The sequence below is a fragment of the Mandrillus leucophaeus genome, unplaced genomic scaffold, assembly GCF_000951045.1.
Source record: "Mandrillus leucophaeus isolate KB7577 unplaced genomic scaffold, Mleu.le_1.0 Scaffold674, whole genome shotgun sequence".
In the NCBI taxonomy this organism is placed as follows: domain Eukaryota; kingdom Metazoa; phylum Chordata; class Mammalia; order Primates; family Cercopithecidae; genus Mandrillus; species Mandrillus leucophaeus.
Genome location: NW_012107297.1, coordinates 332,864 through 350,994, shown reverse-complemented (window position 1 = coordinate 350,994; position 18,131 = coordinate 332,864). Strand labels below are relative to the sequence as shown.

Below are 18,131 nucleotides of genomic sequence, written 5' to 3'. Positions count from 1 at the left end.
CAGGTAACCTAGATTAAAACACTAGCACCCAGGTAACCTACATCAGTATTCACTCCATAGTACTACAATGGGTAATGATTAGAGATGTTTGAGAAAAACAGAGCAAATGGAGTCAGTTGTGAGGGTGGAAGTGGGGAGGGAAGAAAGTTGGAGCTTTTAAGGGCTCAAATTAGAATGGGAGGAAAAAGCAGTCAGTAAGGTCGTAATTATTAAAGCAAATCTGAAATGTTTTAACCTTCTTTACTGAATTTTTTTCCCTTTAAAACACTTTCATTTAATTTTTACTTTTTTTTTTTTTAACAGATATAGAAAGAATGAATTCTTTGAAAATATTTTAAATGTTTTACTTGAACATATGTTAAAAAATTTAGAGGATTAAGAGTTGGTTAATGGGCTTATTTCCTTTCATATCACTTATTGTTCTGTTTTCTTCTTTTCCAGAATTTTATAGAAGTGAAGTGATTAAGAATTCCTTGGTAAGTTTGCTTTCTGACAGGTACATGTGACTAAGTGTATACACCTGTTTTCAGGAAATGCAGAAATGTAAAATAAGTTGAGATTCAGCTCTGGTTTTATGATACAGATCTGCTCAATTGTTAAGTCATGATTGTTTTGTTCATTGCTGTATCTATCTATAGTGCTTATGTAATAGGTGCTTGATATATATTTACTGAAATGAACTGATTTTTCTGATAAGAACTTTAAATGGTAAAAACTCAAATTCTCTAGTTTTCTCACTTCCATTTACCATAAATAAGTTTCTGATTATTTCACTGGCTGTATGTCATAATAAATGATATCTTTGTTTAGATATGGTTCTTAAGAATTTTATGCCTAGGACTTTTGTATAGGATACACCTACTTGTTTCTTGGCAGTGGCATTGCTCAGTTGGAAAGTTGTAAGTGTCTTACTTTTGATACTGTGTACTCTGGATATTTGCATAAATGTCTCCATTTATTAGGCTGTGTTGAAAACAAAGAAGACCTTTATAGTAATGAAAATATATTTATAATGGTTCAATACCATCTTGGATTTGGCCCTTGTCTGCTTTTCCACCTCATCTCCTCCTTTTTTCAGCCCTTATTGTGTTCCAGGTGTACCTCTTTCAGTGCTTCAAACATGTGAAGCTTATCTTGTTCCTTATGTCTAGAACACTTGTTTCCTCAGCAGTTCGATTGACTGAAGAGGTCTTCAAGGTCTCACCTATGTTACTTCAGCTGTAACACGTTCTATGACTCTCTCATCCAGAGCAGTTCCCTTTCCCCTACTCATGCTTTTTCATGACCCTGTTTTATTTTCCTGAAAGCGTTCATCACTGTTCGAAACTCTTGCTTGCTTGTGTTTATGAACTGCCTCCCACCTGCTAGAACATAAGTTCCATGAAAGCAGGGGCCCTGCCAATCTTGCTGCTCCTGTTACCCTGGAGTCTAGAATAATACAGATGCTCATTAACTCTTGTTAAATGAATAAATGGATATCAATGATGTGTTGTATTTACATGTTATCCCATTTTGATCCTTAGAACCACCTGTAAAGTAGATGGGGCAGATCTTAAGAAGCTGGTACCTGGAGAGTTCCAGCAACTTTTGCAGAGTCACAGGACTGCAGGACCAGAACCCCAGTCTAGATCTTCTGTCTTCGTCTCTACTCTTTCTTCATCAAGCTGTCTTTGAAATGTCTCTAAAATATCAATAGATTTGGATTCTAGGCCAGATAGTTTCCTTGAGTCCCTCTCTGGGGAGGTCCCATCACCAGTAAAGCTCTGGTTCTACGTATATTATATGATATACAATAAGTGCCTAGCGTCATGCTTGACATATAATAGCTACTTAGTAAAGACTAGTTTTTCCTCCTCTCCTTGCTCAGGTGGAAACAGAAATAGTTTGCAGACATTTGAGAGCTAGGAGTGATTAGGGGGAAGATAGAACAGAATTTTGTGTTCATTTATTGTATTCTCTTTTCCATAGTCAAATATTGGGGATGGTTTTCAACATCCATTGCTTTTCCCCCAGACTTGTGTTATAATAGACCCTATGTCATAATGGCACTTTAGTTTATTGTTCTACATTATTAGTATCGGATTTACTGGATATTCACTTGGCTCCCAAATCCATATTTCTAAAGATCTCTGAATGTTAGCTCCTATCTTCGACTCCTTTTGGCCTCCATCTTCAGTTGCTTTGGAGCTCTCTGTGAGGTCATGATACCTTCATCCTTAGTGCACTTAGGTGGAATATTGTCTCCAAAGGATACTGTAGAATGAATTCAAGACAAGGGAGAGGATTGGGTTAAAAGACTTCTAGGCCCCTTTCAACTCACAGTTTATTCTGTAATTATTTTCTGAATATACCACATACAATGTTTGCTTGCATTGTGATTATTCATGAACATTCTGTTTCACAAAGTAGATCAAACCTCCTGGAGGCCACAGACTGTATGTCTTTATATCCCCTTAGTTCCCAGTGTATTTCTCTTGGGTAGTTGTTTGAAAAATATTAATTTTTTGATGTTCCTTTTAAAAGGTATTCTTTGAGATTTTGGCGAGGATTTTTTTTTTTGTTTATTTTATATCTTAATAAAGGTTTTATTAACTTAATTAACTCTTTTTTTTGTGTGTTTGTTTTTTTCAGACAGGGTCTCTCTCTATCACCCAGGGTGGAGTGCAGTAGCATGATCTCAGCTCACTGCAACCTCCACCTCCTGGGCTCAGGTGATCCTCTTACCTTAGCCTCCCAAGGAGCTGGGACTACAGGCATGAACCACCATGCCTGACTAATTTTTGTATTTTTTGTAGAGACAGGGTTTCACCATGTTACTCAGGCTGGCCTGGAATTCCTAACCTCAAGCAATCCGTCCATCTCGGGCTCCCAAAGTGCTGGGATTACAGGCGTGAGCCACTGTGCCCAGCCTAATTAACTCTTTTCTTTCTGAGGAAGCTTTTTTGTCTTAGCTTTTTGCTAATTCATTGTGATTGGTTCAGATTGATGGGCATTGGGCAGTACAGGAGTCAACAGCCCTCAGAGAATATGCCAGAGATGGCATGTTGTTACTGCCCTTCTTGCTGTCTCTGAGGAAGCACTGCCAGGCCAACAGCAGAGTTGGTTGGTTTCTTTCCTGTTTAGGACTTTGCAGTCTTTAAGCTATTGTGATATTTGCTGAATAGTTAGTTGTTTAAATGCTTTTGTATCTATTTGTTACCATTGTGCTTAGCACATAGAAGATGCTCAGCAAATGTTTGTTGAATAAATGGATCCTTCTCTTTGGCACTTTGGGAGGCTGAGGCGGGCGGATCATCTGAGGTCAGGGGTTCGAGACCAGCCTGACCAACACAGAGAAACCCCGTCTCTACTAAAAATACAAAATTAGATAGGCATGGTGGCACATGCCTATAATCCCACCTACTTGGGAGGCTGAGGCAGGAGAATCGCTTGAACCTGAGGCGGGGTTTGCAGTGAGCCAAGATCGCGCCATTGTACTCCAGCCTGGGCAACAATAGCGAAACTCCATCTCAAAAAAAAAAAAAAAAATGATTAAAAAGAGTGTTTTCCCCCAAATATTAGATAAACTGTTCTTATGCCCTTTTTCTGTGCATCTTTCTAACTCCTGAATACGCCAGATCACCTGTCCAATAAAACTTTATGCAATGATGATAATATTCTACGTATTGTTCAGTACAATTGCCACTGGCCACATGTGGCCATTGAGCACTTGAAAGGTGGTTCAGTTCTACTGCAGAACTGAGTTTTAAATTTTGTTTAATTTTAATTTAAACAGCCATGTGAGGCTAGTAGATAGATTAGACAGCACAGTTCTAGATGCTTCTGAAAAGCTTTCTCTTTTTTTTTTTTTGAGATGGAGTCTTGCTCTTGTTGCCCAGGTTGGAGTGCAGTGGCACGATCTTAGCTCACTTCAGCCTCTGCCTCCCGGGTTGAAACGATTCTCTTGTTTCAGCTTCCTGAGCAGCTGGGACTACAGGTGCCCACCACCATGCCCGGCTAATTTTTGTATATTTTGTAGAGACGGGGTTTCGCCACATTGGCCAGGCTAGTCTCAAACTCCTGACCTCCAGTGATCTGCCCACCTCAGCCTCCCAAAGTGCTGGGATTATAGGTGTGAGCCGCCGTGTCTGGCCAGAAAGGTTTCTTATAATCATTAACAGGATTCCCCTTTTTCTTTTTTTAAAAGTAGTTTGGGCCCGGTGCAGTGGCTCATGCTTATAATCTTAGCACTTTGGTAGACTGAGGTAGGTGGATTGCTTGAGCCTAGGAGTTCAAGACTGCCTAGGCAACGTGGCAAAACCCCATCTCTACCAAAAAATACAAAAATTACCTGGGTATGGTGGTGTGTACCTGTAGTCCCAATACTTGGGAGGCTGAGGTGAGAGGATTGCTTAAGCCTCAGAGGCGGAGGTTTCAGTCAGCCAAGATTGTGCCACTCCAGCTTGGGTGACAGAGTTGAGACCCTGTCTCAAAGGAAAAACGAATTATTTTGAGCTGAGTGTGGTGGCCCATACCTATATCCCAGTACTTTGGGAGGCTGAGGCAGGAGGATCATGTAAGCCCAGGAGCTTGAGATCAGCCTGGGCAAGATGATGAGACTCCATTTCTACCAAAAAAAAAAAAAACAAAAAACTTAATAAATAAATAAAATAAATAAATAAATAATAAAATAAAAAAATTAGCTGGGCATGGTGGTGCATACATGTAGTTCCCTGCTATTTGGGAGGCTGAGGCAGGGGGACTCCTTGAGCCTAGGAATTTGAGATTGTGGTGAACTATGACTGCACCACTGCACTCCAGCCTGGGCGACACAGTGAGAACCCAATCTCAAGAAAACAACAACAACAACAAAAACTAAATAAAAAACTTTGTGCTTTTTTTTTTTTTTTTTTTAAAATACCACTAGTCTCATTATAAATCCATGTAATAGCTTTTTGTATGGTTGTCTTAGCCTCTTTGATATGTAATAATAAATTTCAGAAAGCAGGGACCTCATGTGGTTCATGTTTGTAATCTCCATAGTCATTGTATCGTGATTTGCTTTGACTTGGCAAACAAACAATGTAATGTATGTTTAGTATGGCATATATATATACGTATCCAAATCTAAGTTTCTGGCTGTAAGACTCGTTGTTACTTTACATTTACAAGAAATAGTTAAACACTCTGATTAAACTGAACGTTAAGTCCTGGGCAATAGTCTTATGAGCTGTGATTCAATTTTACTAACCTCTTGTTACTTTGGAGTTTCTTCAATCCATTCCAAGATATTTAGCAGTCTCTCCTTCCTTCAGGTGCATTATTTTCCTTGTGATAAGGAATCCTATTAACAGTAAAATATTTACTTCCTTAAGTCCTTTAAAGAGGTTGGATGAAGTCATTTCTCCAGTGACAGATATTTGCTTCTCTAATACCAAATTCATGCCTCCTTGCTCTGTTTCTGTGCTTTTTGCCTACACAAAATCTTAATACTTTTTATTGAAATTTGACATTTATAGAAGAGTTTATAGATTATGAGTATACAGCATGTTGAATTATCTCAAACTGAATACACCTGTGTAACCAGCATCCAGATCAACAAATAGAATATTTCCAGTGCCTAAGAAGCCCTCTCATGCCCTCTCTAGTCACTGTTACTTTCCTGACTTTTAACACCATAGGCTAATGTTACCTGTTTTTGTATAAATGAAATAATATAGTATGCACTCTTTTGTGTCCAATTGCCATGTTTCAACTTTATATAGTAAGATTCATTTATTTTGTGGGACATAGTTGTGGTTTGTTTCCTTTATAATATTCCATTATATGAAATCACAGAAAAATAAATGTATGGATATATTTCTGTTGAGTATACATCTCGGAGTGGAATTGCTAGGAATATGCATATGGTCAGCTAAAGCTGCCAAATAGCTTTCCAAAATTGTTTGATTTATACTCTCACCCTCAGTCTGTAAGAGTTCTGTTTACATGGTTGTGAACACTTGATTTTTAAAAAAAGTTTTGAATTTAAATTGTTAAATATTAGCAAATTTTTTTTCAATATAAATCAAGAGAAATATTTTAAATGGCAATTAAACTCAGCACATGTAGTGCCAACATTGTGCCTAACTTAATATCAAACAGGGCTACTTTTAAGGGTGTGCATGTAGATACAATGACACTGGATGACTGCCACCTGGTGGTCAAAGATTGTAGGACTTTATTGATTTTACTATTTCTAAAACCAGAATTCATCTTACAATGTGAAAAAACATGCATGTTAGAACTGGTAAGTGGGCTATGTTGGATGGTAATAAACAGAACGGAGTAAACTGAAGCAGAGTAAGGGAGTACCTGCCAGGGGGGATTGCAGTTTTTCTGCAGCAGTCACATAGGAGATGTCACTTGAGCAGACACCTGACAAAAGTGAGGGAACAAGCTATATAGCTATTTCAGGAATACTGTTCCAGGACAAGAAACAGGAAAGTAGAAAGACAGGAGTGTACTTGAGGTGTTCAAAAAATGGCTAAGAAGTTAGTAAGGCTGGAGTGCAGTGAGCAGAGGTGATTTGAGATGTTGCTATGCACGTGTAATAGAGAGACAGGTGCAAGGGAATTGAGGATCAGGGTAGCAGAGGGAATGGCCTGGAGCAATAGGCGATGATGGTCAAGGGCTAAGGAGCATGAGAATGAGAATTAGATATTGGAAGGCATAGCATTACAAGTAATGCAAAATGGGGCACATCTGGTGGACCAGGACCCTCACCTTATTCATGATATATTTAGCATAGAACAATTCATGGTGAATGTAAAGCTCAGTGTTAATGTCTCTGGCTTCAGCTAGCCGTGCCCTCCAAATTATCTCTTCTTGGGTTCAGGGAGAGGTTAGATCCTTGATATTATTGAAGGGTCGTTGGGTTAATTAATAACTAAAATTGTTGAAGCAATAACAACCAAAGTGACTAAATTCTCTAAAAGTTGGTTTTTCATGTTTGTGAAAGAGAATAATTATGTCATGAACCCACATCTGCCTTTAACAGTTATAAAGTTAATCTAATCATTGGTTATTTTCCCAAAAAGGAATTTTTAACTTTTATTAGAATATTAAAAATCTCGTGGTGGGAGTATATTGATAGCTAATTTGTGTGTGTTTTGAAATGTCTCTGTACATGGATTTTTTCTTAACTAAAGAAGAGGTATCAGTTGTAAGTACCCACCTATGATTGAAGTAGCATGTTGGACATGTCATACATTATTTCTCATCCTGATAACAGCAATCCAAGCTAAGAGATATGCTAAGAGATACGCTTGTTTTACAGCTGAGGAACCAGGTTCAGCAGGCAGAGGAACTTGATCTAGGTCACACAGCTAGTAACTGGTAAAACCAGTGTTCCAGAGCCCTGTTGTTTTGCAGCCTCCCTTATATTCCACTTCCTTCCACTCTGTTAGCTAGAGGGCTTACAGAGGTCAGTGATAGGCTTTGTCATTGAATAAACAAGTTCTAGAGCGTGCATTTTAGGGAAAGCATGTGGCATAATTTATCAGAACTATAAAGTTCTGTTGAGATTGTGACTGAGCTGTTTTTAAATCTTTGGGAAAAAACTGGCTAAACAGTACAAATACTTTTTATGAGTTACTGGTCTGAGTGCTTCTCAAACCAACTTTATGTTTCAGTTGAATTATGATTGAATGAATTAACAATCTGTGTGCGTGTGTGTGTGTGTAGCTTATGTCAGATTATGTTACTGTCTTTTAAACTGCATCATCTTCAAGGTTTTCCAAGTTCTGTCTGGTTAACCACATGATTTGAAGGGAGACAGAGATAATCAACACGTGGAATTATATATAGTACCAGGGAAGAACAGGATGCCATGAAAACATGTAAAAGTGTTATTTATCTTAGTTTGGAGGGAGAAGTTAGGAAAGGTTTCTAACAATTAGTAATTTCTAAATTGAGATAGGAAGTCTGAATAAAAGTGAATGGGACAGGGAAAGAGAGTTTATTGTATTACGACTGATGGTAAAATCAGTATGCTATTCCAGTGAGATGTGTTGTATGGTTTCAGAAAGTTAGAACACCTTTTATGAGTTCTTGATTGTGTTCTTGTAACCATATATTTGTTATCAAGCAACATTATAGTAATAATGATTTTAGGTCCTCTTGTGGGTACATAGTAGACGGTGAACTTTTCAGAACTTATAAATATCCTGATATTCTGCAATTGTGCTTTGCAGTGAATATGGTGGTACAGGTCCCTGGATGATAATAGTACTTGTTTAATTTGTTCATGTAGAAATTGGGCGGGTATGTGTAGATTAAATATAAATAAAAAAACCATCTGGGCCTATATGGTAAAAATGGTAGGCTGTGAAATCTTTGAATGTGTGGCGGGCTGTATCTGCCTGTATTTGAATGTACCAACTTAGGAATTACTGCTCACTGTCTGGCAACTATTTTGTAATAGTATAAAGGAAGGTCTTTGTAATCAGAAGATTGACAATAGCTCTACTGTATTAGTGTTATATTGGCTTAGAAAGAACACCCAGGTCATCTATTCAATCACATGAAATAACTTCAAAAAACTTCCCTGTCCTCCAGAGGCATTTGATTTTGAATGAAGTATTTAAGAATATTTGCTACAACAACCCCCAAGAGTATCTATCCCTCTTCCTTGCCATGCATTATGCCCCTTCAGATACATTCACCAAGTCTCATTTTTTTCACTTTGAAAGGAGGTATTATTTTCTGCTTTTTCTGATACTTTATCACTCTAATAGTAATAGGAAATTATGCTACTTCATATTTTAGAATATATTTACTTTTATTGAAAGGCAGTCTTACACAAAGGGGAGTAAATGACTACCTTTTAAGGTATAAATTGAAGACCAGGAAGGTTTAGGCTTTAGGATATACATCAGGAAGAGATGACTTCATTTGATTTATTTCAGTGGGGCACCTCCTGTTTTTTCCCTTGTTGGATCTTTTAAAAAAATAGTTTCATTACTTTTCATTGAGATATAGCACACATCTAGTAAATGCACAAATAATAGCCTTATGACTTTTCAAAAGGAACTGATCAATGAAACACGATCATCTCTTGCTTTTCTTTCTTTCTTTTATTTATTTATTTTTTGAGATGGAGTTTCACTCTTGTCGCTCAGGCTGGAGAACAATGGTGTGATCCCGGCTCACTGCAACCTCCGCCTTTCAGGTACAAGCGATTCTTCTGTCTCAGCATTCTAGGTAGCTGGGATTACAGGCATGTGCCACCATGCCTGGCTATTTTTTTGTATTTTGTAGAGACAGAGTTTCATCGTAACATGTTAGTCAGGCTGGTCACGAACTCCTGACCTCAGGTGATCCGCCCGCCTCGACCTCTGAAAGTGCTGGGATTACAAGCATGCGCCACTGCACCCGGCCTATCTCTTGCTTTTCAATCACTACCTTTTCCCAAAGAGAACCTCTCTTCTGACTTCTAACACCATGGCATGTGCCCCCCCCTTTTTTTTTTTTTGGAGACAGAGTCTCACTCTGGTTGCCCTGGCTGGAGTGCAGTGGTGGGATCTTGGCTCACTGCAACCTCTGCCTTCCAGGTTCAAGTGATTCTCCCACCTCAGCCTCCCAGGTAGCTGGGATTACAAGTGTGCACCACCATACCAGTTTAATTTTTTTTTATATTTTTAGTAGAGACAGGGTTTCACGGTGTTGGCCAGATTGGTCTTGAACTCGTGACCTCAAGTGATCTGCCCACCTCGGCCTCTCAAAGTGCTGGGATTACAGGCACGAGCCACTGCGCCCGGCTTGCATCTGCTTTTTGCTCAGCATAATGTTTGTGAGATTTGTTCATGTTGTATATAGTAGCTCACTAATTCTAATGAACATATGTGTGCATTTCTCTGAGGTATGTACTGAAGTGGAATTAAGTGCTGAGTTATAGGTTATGTTCAGCTTTCGTAGATATTGCTAAATAATTTTCCCAAGCGTTTGTACCAGTTGCATCCTTATCAGCAGTGTGAGATTTTTAGTTGCTCTATCCTTGTCCAGACTTGGTATTATCCATCTTTTAAATTTTAGCCATTCTGGTGGGATTATGGTATTATGTTGTGGTTTTAGTTTAGTTTAATATGGTATTATGGTATTTATGTTGTGGAGCACTTGTTCTGGAAAATCATGCCAGTTAATGCCAATTAAGAATAAACAAATCCCGAACAAGTATTGGAGGCTTTTTAAAAAAGTTGATGGGATATATTTGATCTAACTTGATAGTTAAGAAGCCCTTTTTCATCATCTTTTTGATTATTCGAGGATAAGTGGAGTTGGTGATCTGTTGAATTCCAGTTTCGTAAAATGTTACCATTTGAGTTTTTCATATCCATATTGTCTTTTAATGGATTTCCTTCCTCTCCCCTTTCTTAAATAAGGGAAGATTATTCAACCTTTTCTCATCAACTCAAGGTTATCATGAGGAACAGTAATGATTATATTACACTTGACCTCCAGGGGCTGTGTGGGACATAAGGCCCCATTATTTAGTCCCCACAGCATGGCCTTCCTCATATACAAAAGTGATCTAATGCTGCCATGTTTTAAAATTTTATTTATTTATTTATGAGATGGAGTCTTTCTCTGTTGCCCAGACTGGAGTACAGTGGTGTGATCTCGGCTCACTGCAACCTCTGTCTCCCAGGTTCAAGTGATTCTCCTGCCTCAGCCTCCTGAGTAGCTGGGACTACAGGCGCGTGCCACCACGCCCAGCTAATTTTTGTATTTTTTAGTAGAGATGGGGTTTCACTATATTGGCCAGCCTGGTCTCGAACTCCTTACCTTGTTATCTGCCCGCCTCAGCCTCCCAAAGTGCTAGGATTACAGGCATGAGCCACCGTGCCCGGCCTACTGCCATGATTTTCAGATATTGATTTTGTCTTCCTGTTCCAGATACTGACTTTGTCTTCCTGTTCCAGGTATAACCACCCATGTGATCTTAGACAAGTGACTTCATAATTCTTAGCATCAGCTTCTGAAAAATTGGGATACTGCTGTCTGTTTTATAGGATTCTTGAGTTTCGTGAAGATTAAGTAAGAATATATAGTCAAATTAGTAGTATAGTACCTGGCACACTGAACCTTTGGTAATGGTGCTGGATATTGTAGAGGATAAATACACTGGTAGAAATCCCTGCCTTTGAGGAGCTCACGTTCTGGAGGAGAAGACAGGCAAAAAAATCAGTGATGGTGATGTGTCATGCCAGGTGCCATAAGAAAGTTAACCACTCACAGGTTCCTATGGGAGCATAGAGGAGCAGCAGCCAGCCCGAAGGACATCAGTGAATACACAGCTTTCATTGTTCCCCCTTTCTTGTAATAATTATACCAGTAGTAAAAATGAGTAAAATGGTTTTTATTCTCTGTTTATAAAGCATGATTCATATTAGGTGAGAAAGCGAATCACTTTTTCCAAATGAATCTTAAGCTGTGCTTTCTGGTCTTGGACTTAAATTTAATATTTTCAACCCCAAAGTGATTAGGTCTTCTTGCAGCAAAGTGCCAGGAATAGGTATATATATATATATTTATTCTGCAGATATTTGAATACTTACTTTGTCTCCAGGTTACTGTATTATCTACTTGGGAAAACAATAGCAAAAAAAGCCCCATCCTCACAGTGGGTGGGTGGGAGAGGAGGCTGACAGTTAAGAGGAGAACTGGGAAGGCTTCTGGGGAAGAGATGTTTGAACTGAAACCTAGTGGTTACAGAAACGTTAACCAGGAAAAGAATGGGTGGGGGTAGAGGCAGGGAGGGGCTCCCACCAGAGGCTGTCAGCTTCCTTATTTCAGAACTTGAGGTGGACTAGGCAAATTCAAAGGTCCCTTTTATTGCTTTTATTCCTAGGATATGTAAGCTAGAGGAAGCCCTCATTTTGTCTCTTTCTATGTTGTACGCAGCTTGCTTGTTTGTCCTGTAGTTCATGTTAAATTAAATCAGCTATAGTGCTCACCACGCAGTAAATGGCTCACAAATGATGCCATTACTCATATAAGGTAGAGTTGGTGAAGGGTACTCAGTTCCAGGGGAGCAGGCACATCCTCAGGCTGCAGGCTAGAAGGCTTTTCCCCAGCATTCCTAGCTACAGGTTTCTCAGTATCCTTGGTGGACAGTTGGGTGAACCAGCGGAGGGCCAGTTCCTTCTTAGCTAATCTGTAATGAATGCTTCGTTCTTGTAGTAGTGGTCTAGGCTTTGCTATTATGTTTAGTTGGTTGTTTTGTCTCAGCCCTCATCAGCGGTAGAGTCTGGTGATGGAGCAGCAAGAGCTAGTGTGAGACCTATGGAGTCTCCCCAGTTCCTTTCTCCTGGAGAATAGGGCATAGGCAGAGGGCAGAGTTCTTTCTTCCTGTTTCTGCCTCTGGCTGTGAGATCTAAAATAAGGAAATTGCTGACCCTCTCTTTAGCCCCGCTTTGTTCTAAATTCTGTCTTTTGTAATTTGGTAGAAAGAAAAAAAAAAGAAAAAAACACACACACACAATGAACACGAGACAAAGTCTAGAGAACTAGATTCAAATTCTGATACTGTTTTTACTAAGTGACCTTAGGCAAGAAGACTCAGCTTCTGTGTTTTATTGATTTTTAATTTTTTCACAATTTAACATTCCTGCACAATCTAGATGCATCTTAAAATCAGTTCTTTTTAAGTTGTATATAAAGTTATGATGCATTTTATGATTGGTGATATCTTGGATTTGATGACATATGGTATTTTGTCTTAACTATTGGAATTAACAGATTGTCTTATTTACTTCATGTGGATTTATTGTTAGGATTAACAAGGCTAATTTATTCAGCAGATTAAATATTTGTGTGTGCCAGAATAAGCATTCTCTATGCCCTTTTTATCTATTATTAATACTTTATATAGTGACTGTCGCTAGTAAGTATTAAAATAGTAGCTATTGCTATAATTAGTTTTTTATTACTGTTCTGTTCAAGCTTCATAAAAACCCTGTGAGGTGATAGTTTTATAACTGATGATTCTGAGACACAGGGAATTATGTAATTCAACAGCATGGTTCATTATAGCACTTTCCTCTCTCCCACTCTGCCTGTCTTCATTTGCCAGAGGAAAGGCTGAAGCTACGTGATCCTTCAAAGCTATTCCACAAGCCAGTGGTTCTGTTTGGGTGACGGTCTGCTGCTGTTCCGAAGCCCATCCACATTTCTAGTGATTACTCCTATGTCTGCATAGCTTAGTGGTCGCCCAGTGATTGGCGACTTTATGCTTAGATACCTCAAGCCAGTGTCTTCTGCCAGTGGATTGTGAATTTTATCCAGTTTTACTGTTGCTTTTTGGGGGAAAAATTTGCTGAGCTACTCATTTTATCACATCAGACATCCTACCCCTCCTTTAGATTTACTCTTGTAGGTACCATTTATTTGCTCTTCATTCATTCTTGCAGCAAAAATGTTCTGAGTTTACTTTGCCTAAAGTGCATCCTTTAGGATTTTCTTTAGTGAGCATATGTTAGTGTTACACTCCCAAGTTTTTTTTGTCTGAGCATGCATTCATTTTACTCTGATTTGTGAAGAATATTTTCATTAGGTGGATATCTTGGTTGCCAGTTATTTGGTTTTATGTGTTCTGATGTGGATTTATTTATCTTGCTTAGGACCTGTTAGGTATTTAAACTTGTGAATTAGTTTTTTTTTTTTTTTAAATCAGTCTAGGAAATTGCTACTTATCTCTTTAAATAATTCCTTGCCTCCTTCCTTAATCCATTGTCTCTCTCTGGACTGCTTGCTAAATGCATATCAGATCTTTTTACTCTGTCATCCATGTTTTTAAACCTTGTTTTTTTTTCTTTTTTTATATATTGTCCTTTTTGTCTCTGCTGCATTCTGTGTAATTTCTTCTTCCAAGGAAGTTTCTCCTCTTACCCGTCATGGCAACCTTCGCTACAGACATTTGTGGGTAGGGATTTGGTGGATTTAGTTTCACTTGTGCTGTTGAGGGGTATAGCCCTTTTGTGGTTCCAACTCAGTGTGGAGAGGGACATTTTTTAGTCATGGGTGGGACCTGGGCCTGGCTCTTGAATTATGTCCTTGCTTCCTTTAAGAATGCCAAAACTGGCCACGTGCAGTGGCTTACCCCTGTAATCCTAGCATTTTGGGAGGCTGAGGTGGGAGCATTGCTTGAGCCTAGGAGTTTGAGACTGGTGCGGGCAACATAGTGAGACCCTGTCTCTACCCCAAAAAGAAAACCAAAGCCACGGCTTTGTATAGATCTGTCATGACTTCACAACAAAGACCTCTGGATCTCCACTTATCTCTCTGGGTTCTTTCTTCCTTGACTTGGAAATTCTTTGATGTTAAGGGTGATTATTATTATTATTTAAAAAATATTTTAGCTGACATTTTAGTTTGCAATGAAGGAATTGTCCCGTCATTATCAGAAATGGATGGCTCCCTTCCATTCACCCTTGGGCCATATAGTCTTTTATATTTACCCACATATTCACGATCGCCAGTGGTCTCCATTCCTTCGCTTAGATCCAAGTCTGTATCCAGTGTTGTTTCCCTTTAGCCTGAAGAACTGTAAGCATTTCTTGTAGTGTGGGTCAGCATAGTTACTCCCAGACCTTAATGTTGGCTTCACATTTAGATGAATCTCTGCCCCTATTTAGTAGGACTGCTAAAACAGTTATAGAGAGATACAGACTAGAGGTCATATAAGAGTGGAATTCTGTTGATCTTAGACTGAAATTCTTGCATGGCTAGCATTTAGTTTTATACAATCCAGTATAAAACTGACTGCATAAATGTGCATGCTAGGTTGTCATCATGCTATTTGTGGTAGTATTCAGTGTCCTCTCCCACCTCACACTTTGGTCAGGAAGAAAAACTGCCACAAAGCCAAGAACGGTTAGTTACCCTTATCTGAAGACCCTTTGATTTACTGATTTACATAATGTGAAAATTTGTAATTTCATAGGTTGATTTTTGTTTACATTCAGCAGTGAAAGCCCTTATGTTTAATGTAGGGGAAATAAGTGAAAGTAGTTGATATATTACATTGTGGTTCATTCCTTTGATGTTATGAAAGCTCCTTAACATTTTCACTTTTCAGAGAGGGTTTCAACTCCCTGGATGATTCTCTTAATGAGAAATAATGTTCTTTCAGAGCATAAAGCTGACCTTGTTATTTTCAACTTGAAAACATTTCAATGGCCCCACTGTTGTACAGAGTAAAGTATTCCCTCCTAGTAAAAGGCATAAAAGATCCTTCAGTTCAGTTCCTTGTGTGTCTGTCCAGCTTTGTGTCCTGCCACTTTTGTATTGTGTGGTCCAGCAGTAGTCCTGAATGCCCTGACCACACCTTGGCATTTTACACCTCTGAGCCCTTTTTATATTGTGTCCCCCTTTTCCTGAAATTGCTTATTTTAATCTGGTGAAAGCCCACTTGTCTGTTAAAAGCCAGGTTTTGCAGCCTTTGTGATATCTTCCCCTGTTCGTCAGAGTTTATTTTTACTTTCTCTGCTGCTGTGTAGCCTTATGCATAATTCTGTTATTGAACTTTGCACAAAACAGTGTAATTATTTAAATGGAGGTTTGAATCCAGCAGTAAGTTGGAGACTCTTTGAGGGCATTGTTTATGTGTTGGCTCTTAATCATGTATTAAATGTTGAATAAATGAATGAATTACCATATGAAACCATGTAAGTGAGAAATGGGAATATCCGCTTCTTCTAATGACTGTAATAAGTAAGCAGAGAAATTCAAAAGTACCATTATCACCCTTTTAATGTTAATTGTAATGTCTTCTTGGTTTACTTAAGTTTGCAATTTAATGTATTTATGAGGTCTTTTGGTTTTGAAAAACAAAATGATTTGCCACCTAATTGAAATAATTGTAAACAAGTAGTGTTGTCCTAAAGCCTGTTTTCATTTTCATGAGCAGAATCCCACGTGGCGAAGTCTCGATTTTGGAATTATGCCAGACCGTCTTGATACATCTGTGTCTTGTTTCGTGGTGAAGATATGGGGTGGAAAGGAGAACATCTACCAGCTGTTGATTGAATGGAAAGTCTGTTTGGATGGGCTGAAATACTTGGGTCAGCAGGTAATTTTTAGACTGTGGTTTCAAGTAGTTATCATCTCCAAATTAACCTGTCTAACCTTTCCGTTTCTACATTTCCTATTATAAAGTGAGACTTTTATGACTGTTTACTTATATCACTAAGAGAGACCTTGATGATCATTTACATATGTTATTGTTTACTTATGTTACTTATGTTGTTATGTTTGAATCATTGCCTAGTTTAAAAAATACCTTTATCTGAAGAAATTTATGAAGACAGATTTGTGTGTGTGTTTAGGAAAGAATGTGCTTTCTCGTAGCATTTTGCTTTTTCTGTCTTACTGGATGTCCTCACCTAGAATCTGAAAATTAAGTTGAAATATGGAATATCATGTTAAATACCTCTCTTCTGACCAGTAGGGTTATTCCAAGAATAAGAACAACTACTATTTATTGAGCACAGGATGATGCGCCTGGATTATATGCTGCTGCTGGTTCTCCACCTTTGCTGTACCCATGACTGATGTAGCTAATCTACTACAGTTTCTTTTCTTTTTTTTTTTTTTTTTGAGACAGAGTTTCACTCTTGTTTCCCAGGCTGGAGTGCAATGGCGCGATCTTGGCTCACCACAACCTCCGCCTCCCAAGTTCAAGCGATTCTCCTGCCTCAGCCTCCCAAGTAGCTGGGATTTCAGGCACGCGCCACCATGCCTAGCTAATTTTTTGTATTTTAGTAGAGACAGGGTTTCTCCATGTTGGCCAGGCTGGTCTCGAACTCCTGACCTCAGGTGATCTGCCTGCCTTGGCCTCCCAAAGTGCTGGGGTTATAGATGTGAGCCACTGTGCCTGGCCTCCACAGTTATCTTTTAACTGGGCTCAAAAGTAGCTCCATAATATTTTCTTTCTTCCTTTCTTTTATTTACTTCTTTTTTTTTTTATTTAAAGATAGGGTCTCGCCCTGGTGCCTAGGCTGGAGTGCAGTGATGTGATCATAGCTGTGTAGCCTCAAACTCCTGGGCTCAAGCGATCCTTTCTGCCTCAGCCTGAATCCCTCAATACCTCCTGCCTCAGCAAGTAGCTGGGACTACAGGCAGGCACCACCATGCCCAGCTAATTTTTAATTTTGTTTTTTGTAGAGATGGGTGTGAAAATGTGAGACAGGTCTCAGTTAATTTAGAAAGTTTATTTTGCCAAGATAGGATGCGCCTGTGACACAGCCCCAGGAAGACATGTGCCCAAGGTGGTCAGGGCACAGCTTGGTTTTATACATTTTAAGGAAACATGAGACATCAATCAATATGTGTAAGAAGTACATTGGTTCAGTCTGGAAAGGCAGGACAACTTGAAACAAAAGCAGGAAGACTCAAAGCAGGGAGGGAGCTTCCAGGTTACAGATAGGTGATACACAAATGGTTGCGTTCTTTTGAGTTTCTGATTAGCCTTTCCAAAGGAGGCAAATCAGATATGCATCTATCTCAGTGAGCAGAGGGGTGACTTTGAATAGAATGGGAGGCAGGGTGCCCTAAGCAGTTTCCAGCTTGAGTTTTCCTTCATGATTTTGGGGGCCCAAGATGTTTTCCTTTCACATGGGGTTTTGCTATGTTGCCCGAGCTGGTTGTGAACTCCTAGGCTCAACCAGTCCTCCTGCCTTGGCCTCCTGAAGTGCTGGGATTACAGGCATAAGCCACCGCTCGAGGCCTTCGGAATCTTTTCTTACAGTGTTCCAGGACAAATCTAGGAATCTGTTAGAATTGCAAATGAAATGAAACCTATTTGCTATCATCAGATATAGATTATTATAATTAATATTTATAGCAACCTTGTGAAGGTTGATATTATTGCCCTTATTTTCCAGATGAAAAAAATTGAGACTCCGAGACTTTAATAAATGATTCAAGATCACACAGCTGGAGCTAAAATTTAAATTCAAGTCTGGCTGATTTAAAAATTCATTCTCTTTGTCCTGTACTGCACTGTTATATACATGTGGTCCTTGGTAACCCCCCACCCCACCTTGGAATGAATCCTGTTTCTATTTTGTTATGCCTCTGGTACTACTATTAAAGGTAACCATGAAATATTA

The 18,131-nt window shown here is 39.0% G+C and overlaps 1 protein-coding gene across 1 annotated transcript in view; it reads left to right on the top strand.

The window, feature by feature from the left end:
- UVRAG (UV radiation resistance associated) overlaps positions 1-18,131 on the top strand; it is a 339,596-nt gene that overhangs the window by 36,700 nt on the left and 284,765 nt on the right. Inside the window, exons 3-4 of the mRNA XM_012002017.1 lie at positions 442-476; positions 15,929-16,090. Coding sequence (XP_011857407.1) covers positions 442-476; positions 15,929-16,090 — 197 coding nt within the window. The remainder of the gene's footprint in view (positions 1-441; positions 477-15,928; positions 16,091-18,131) is intronic.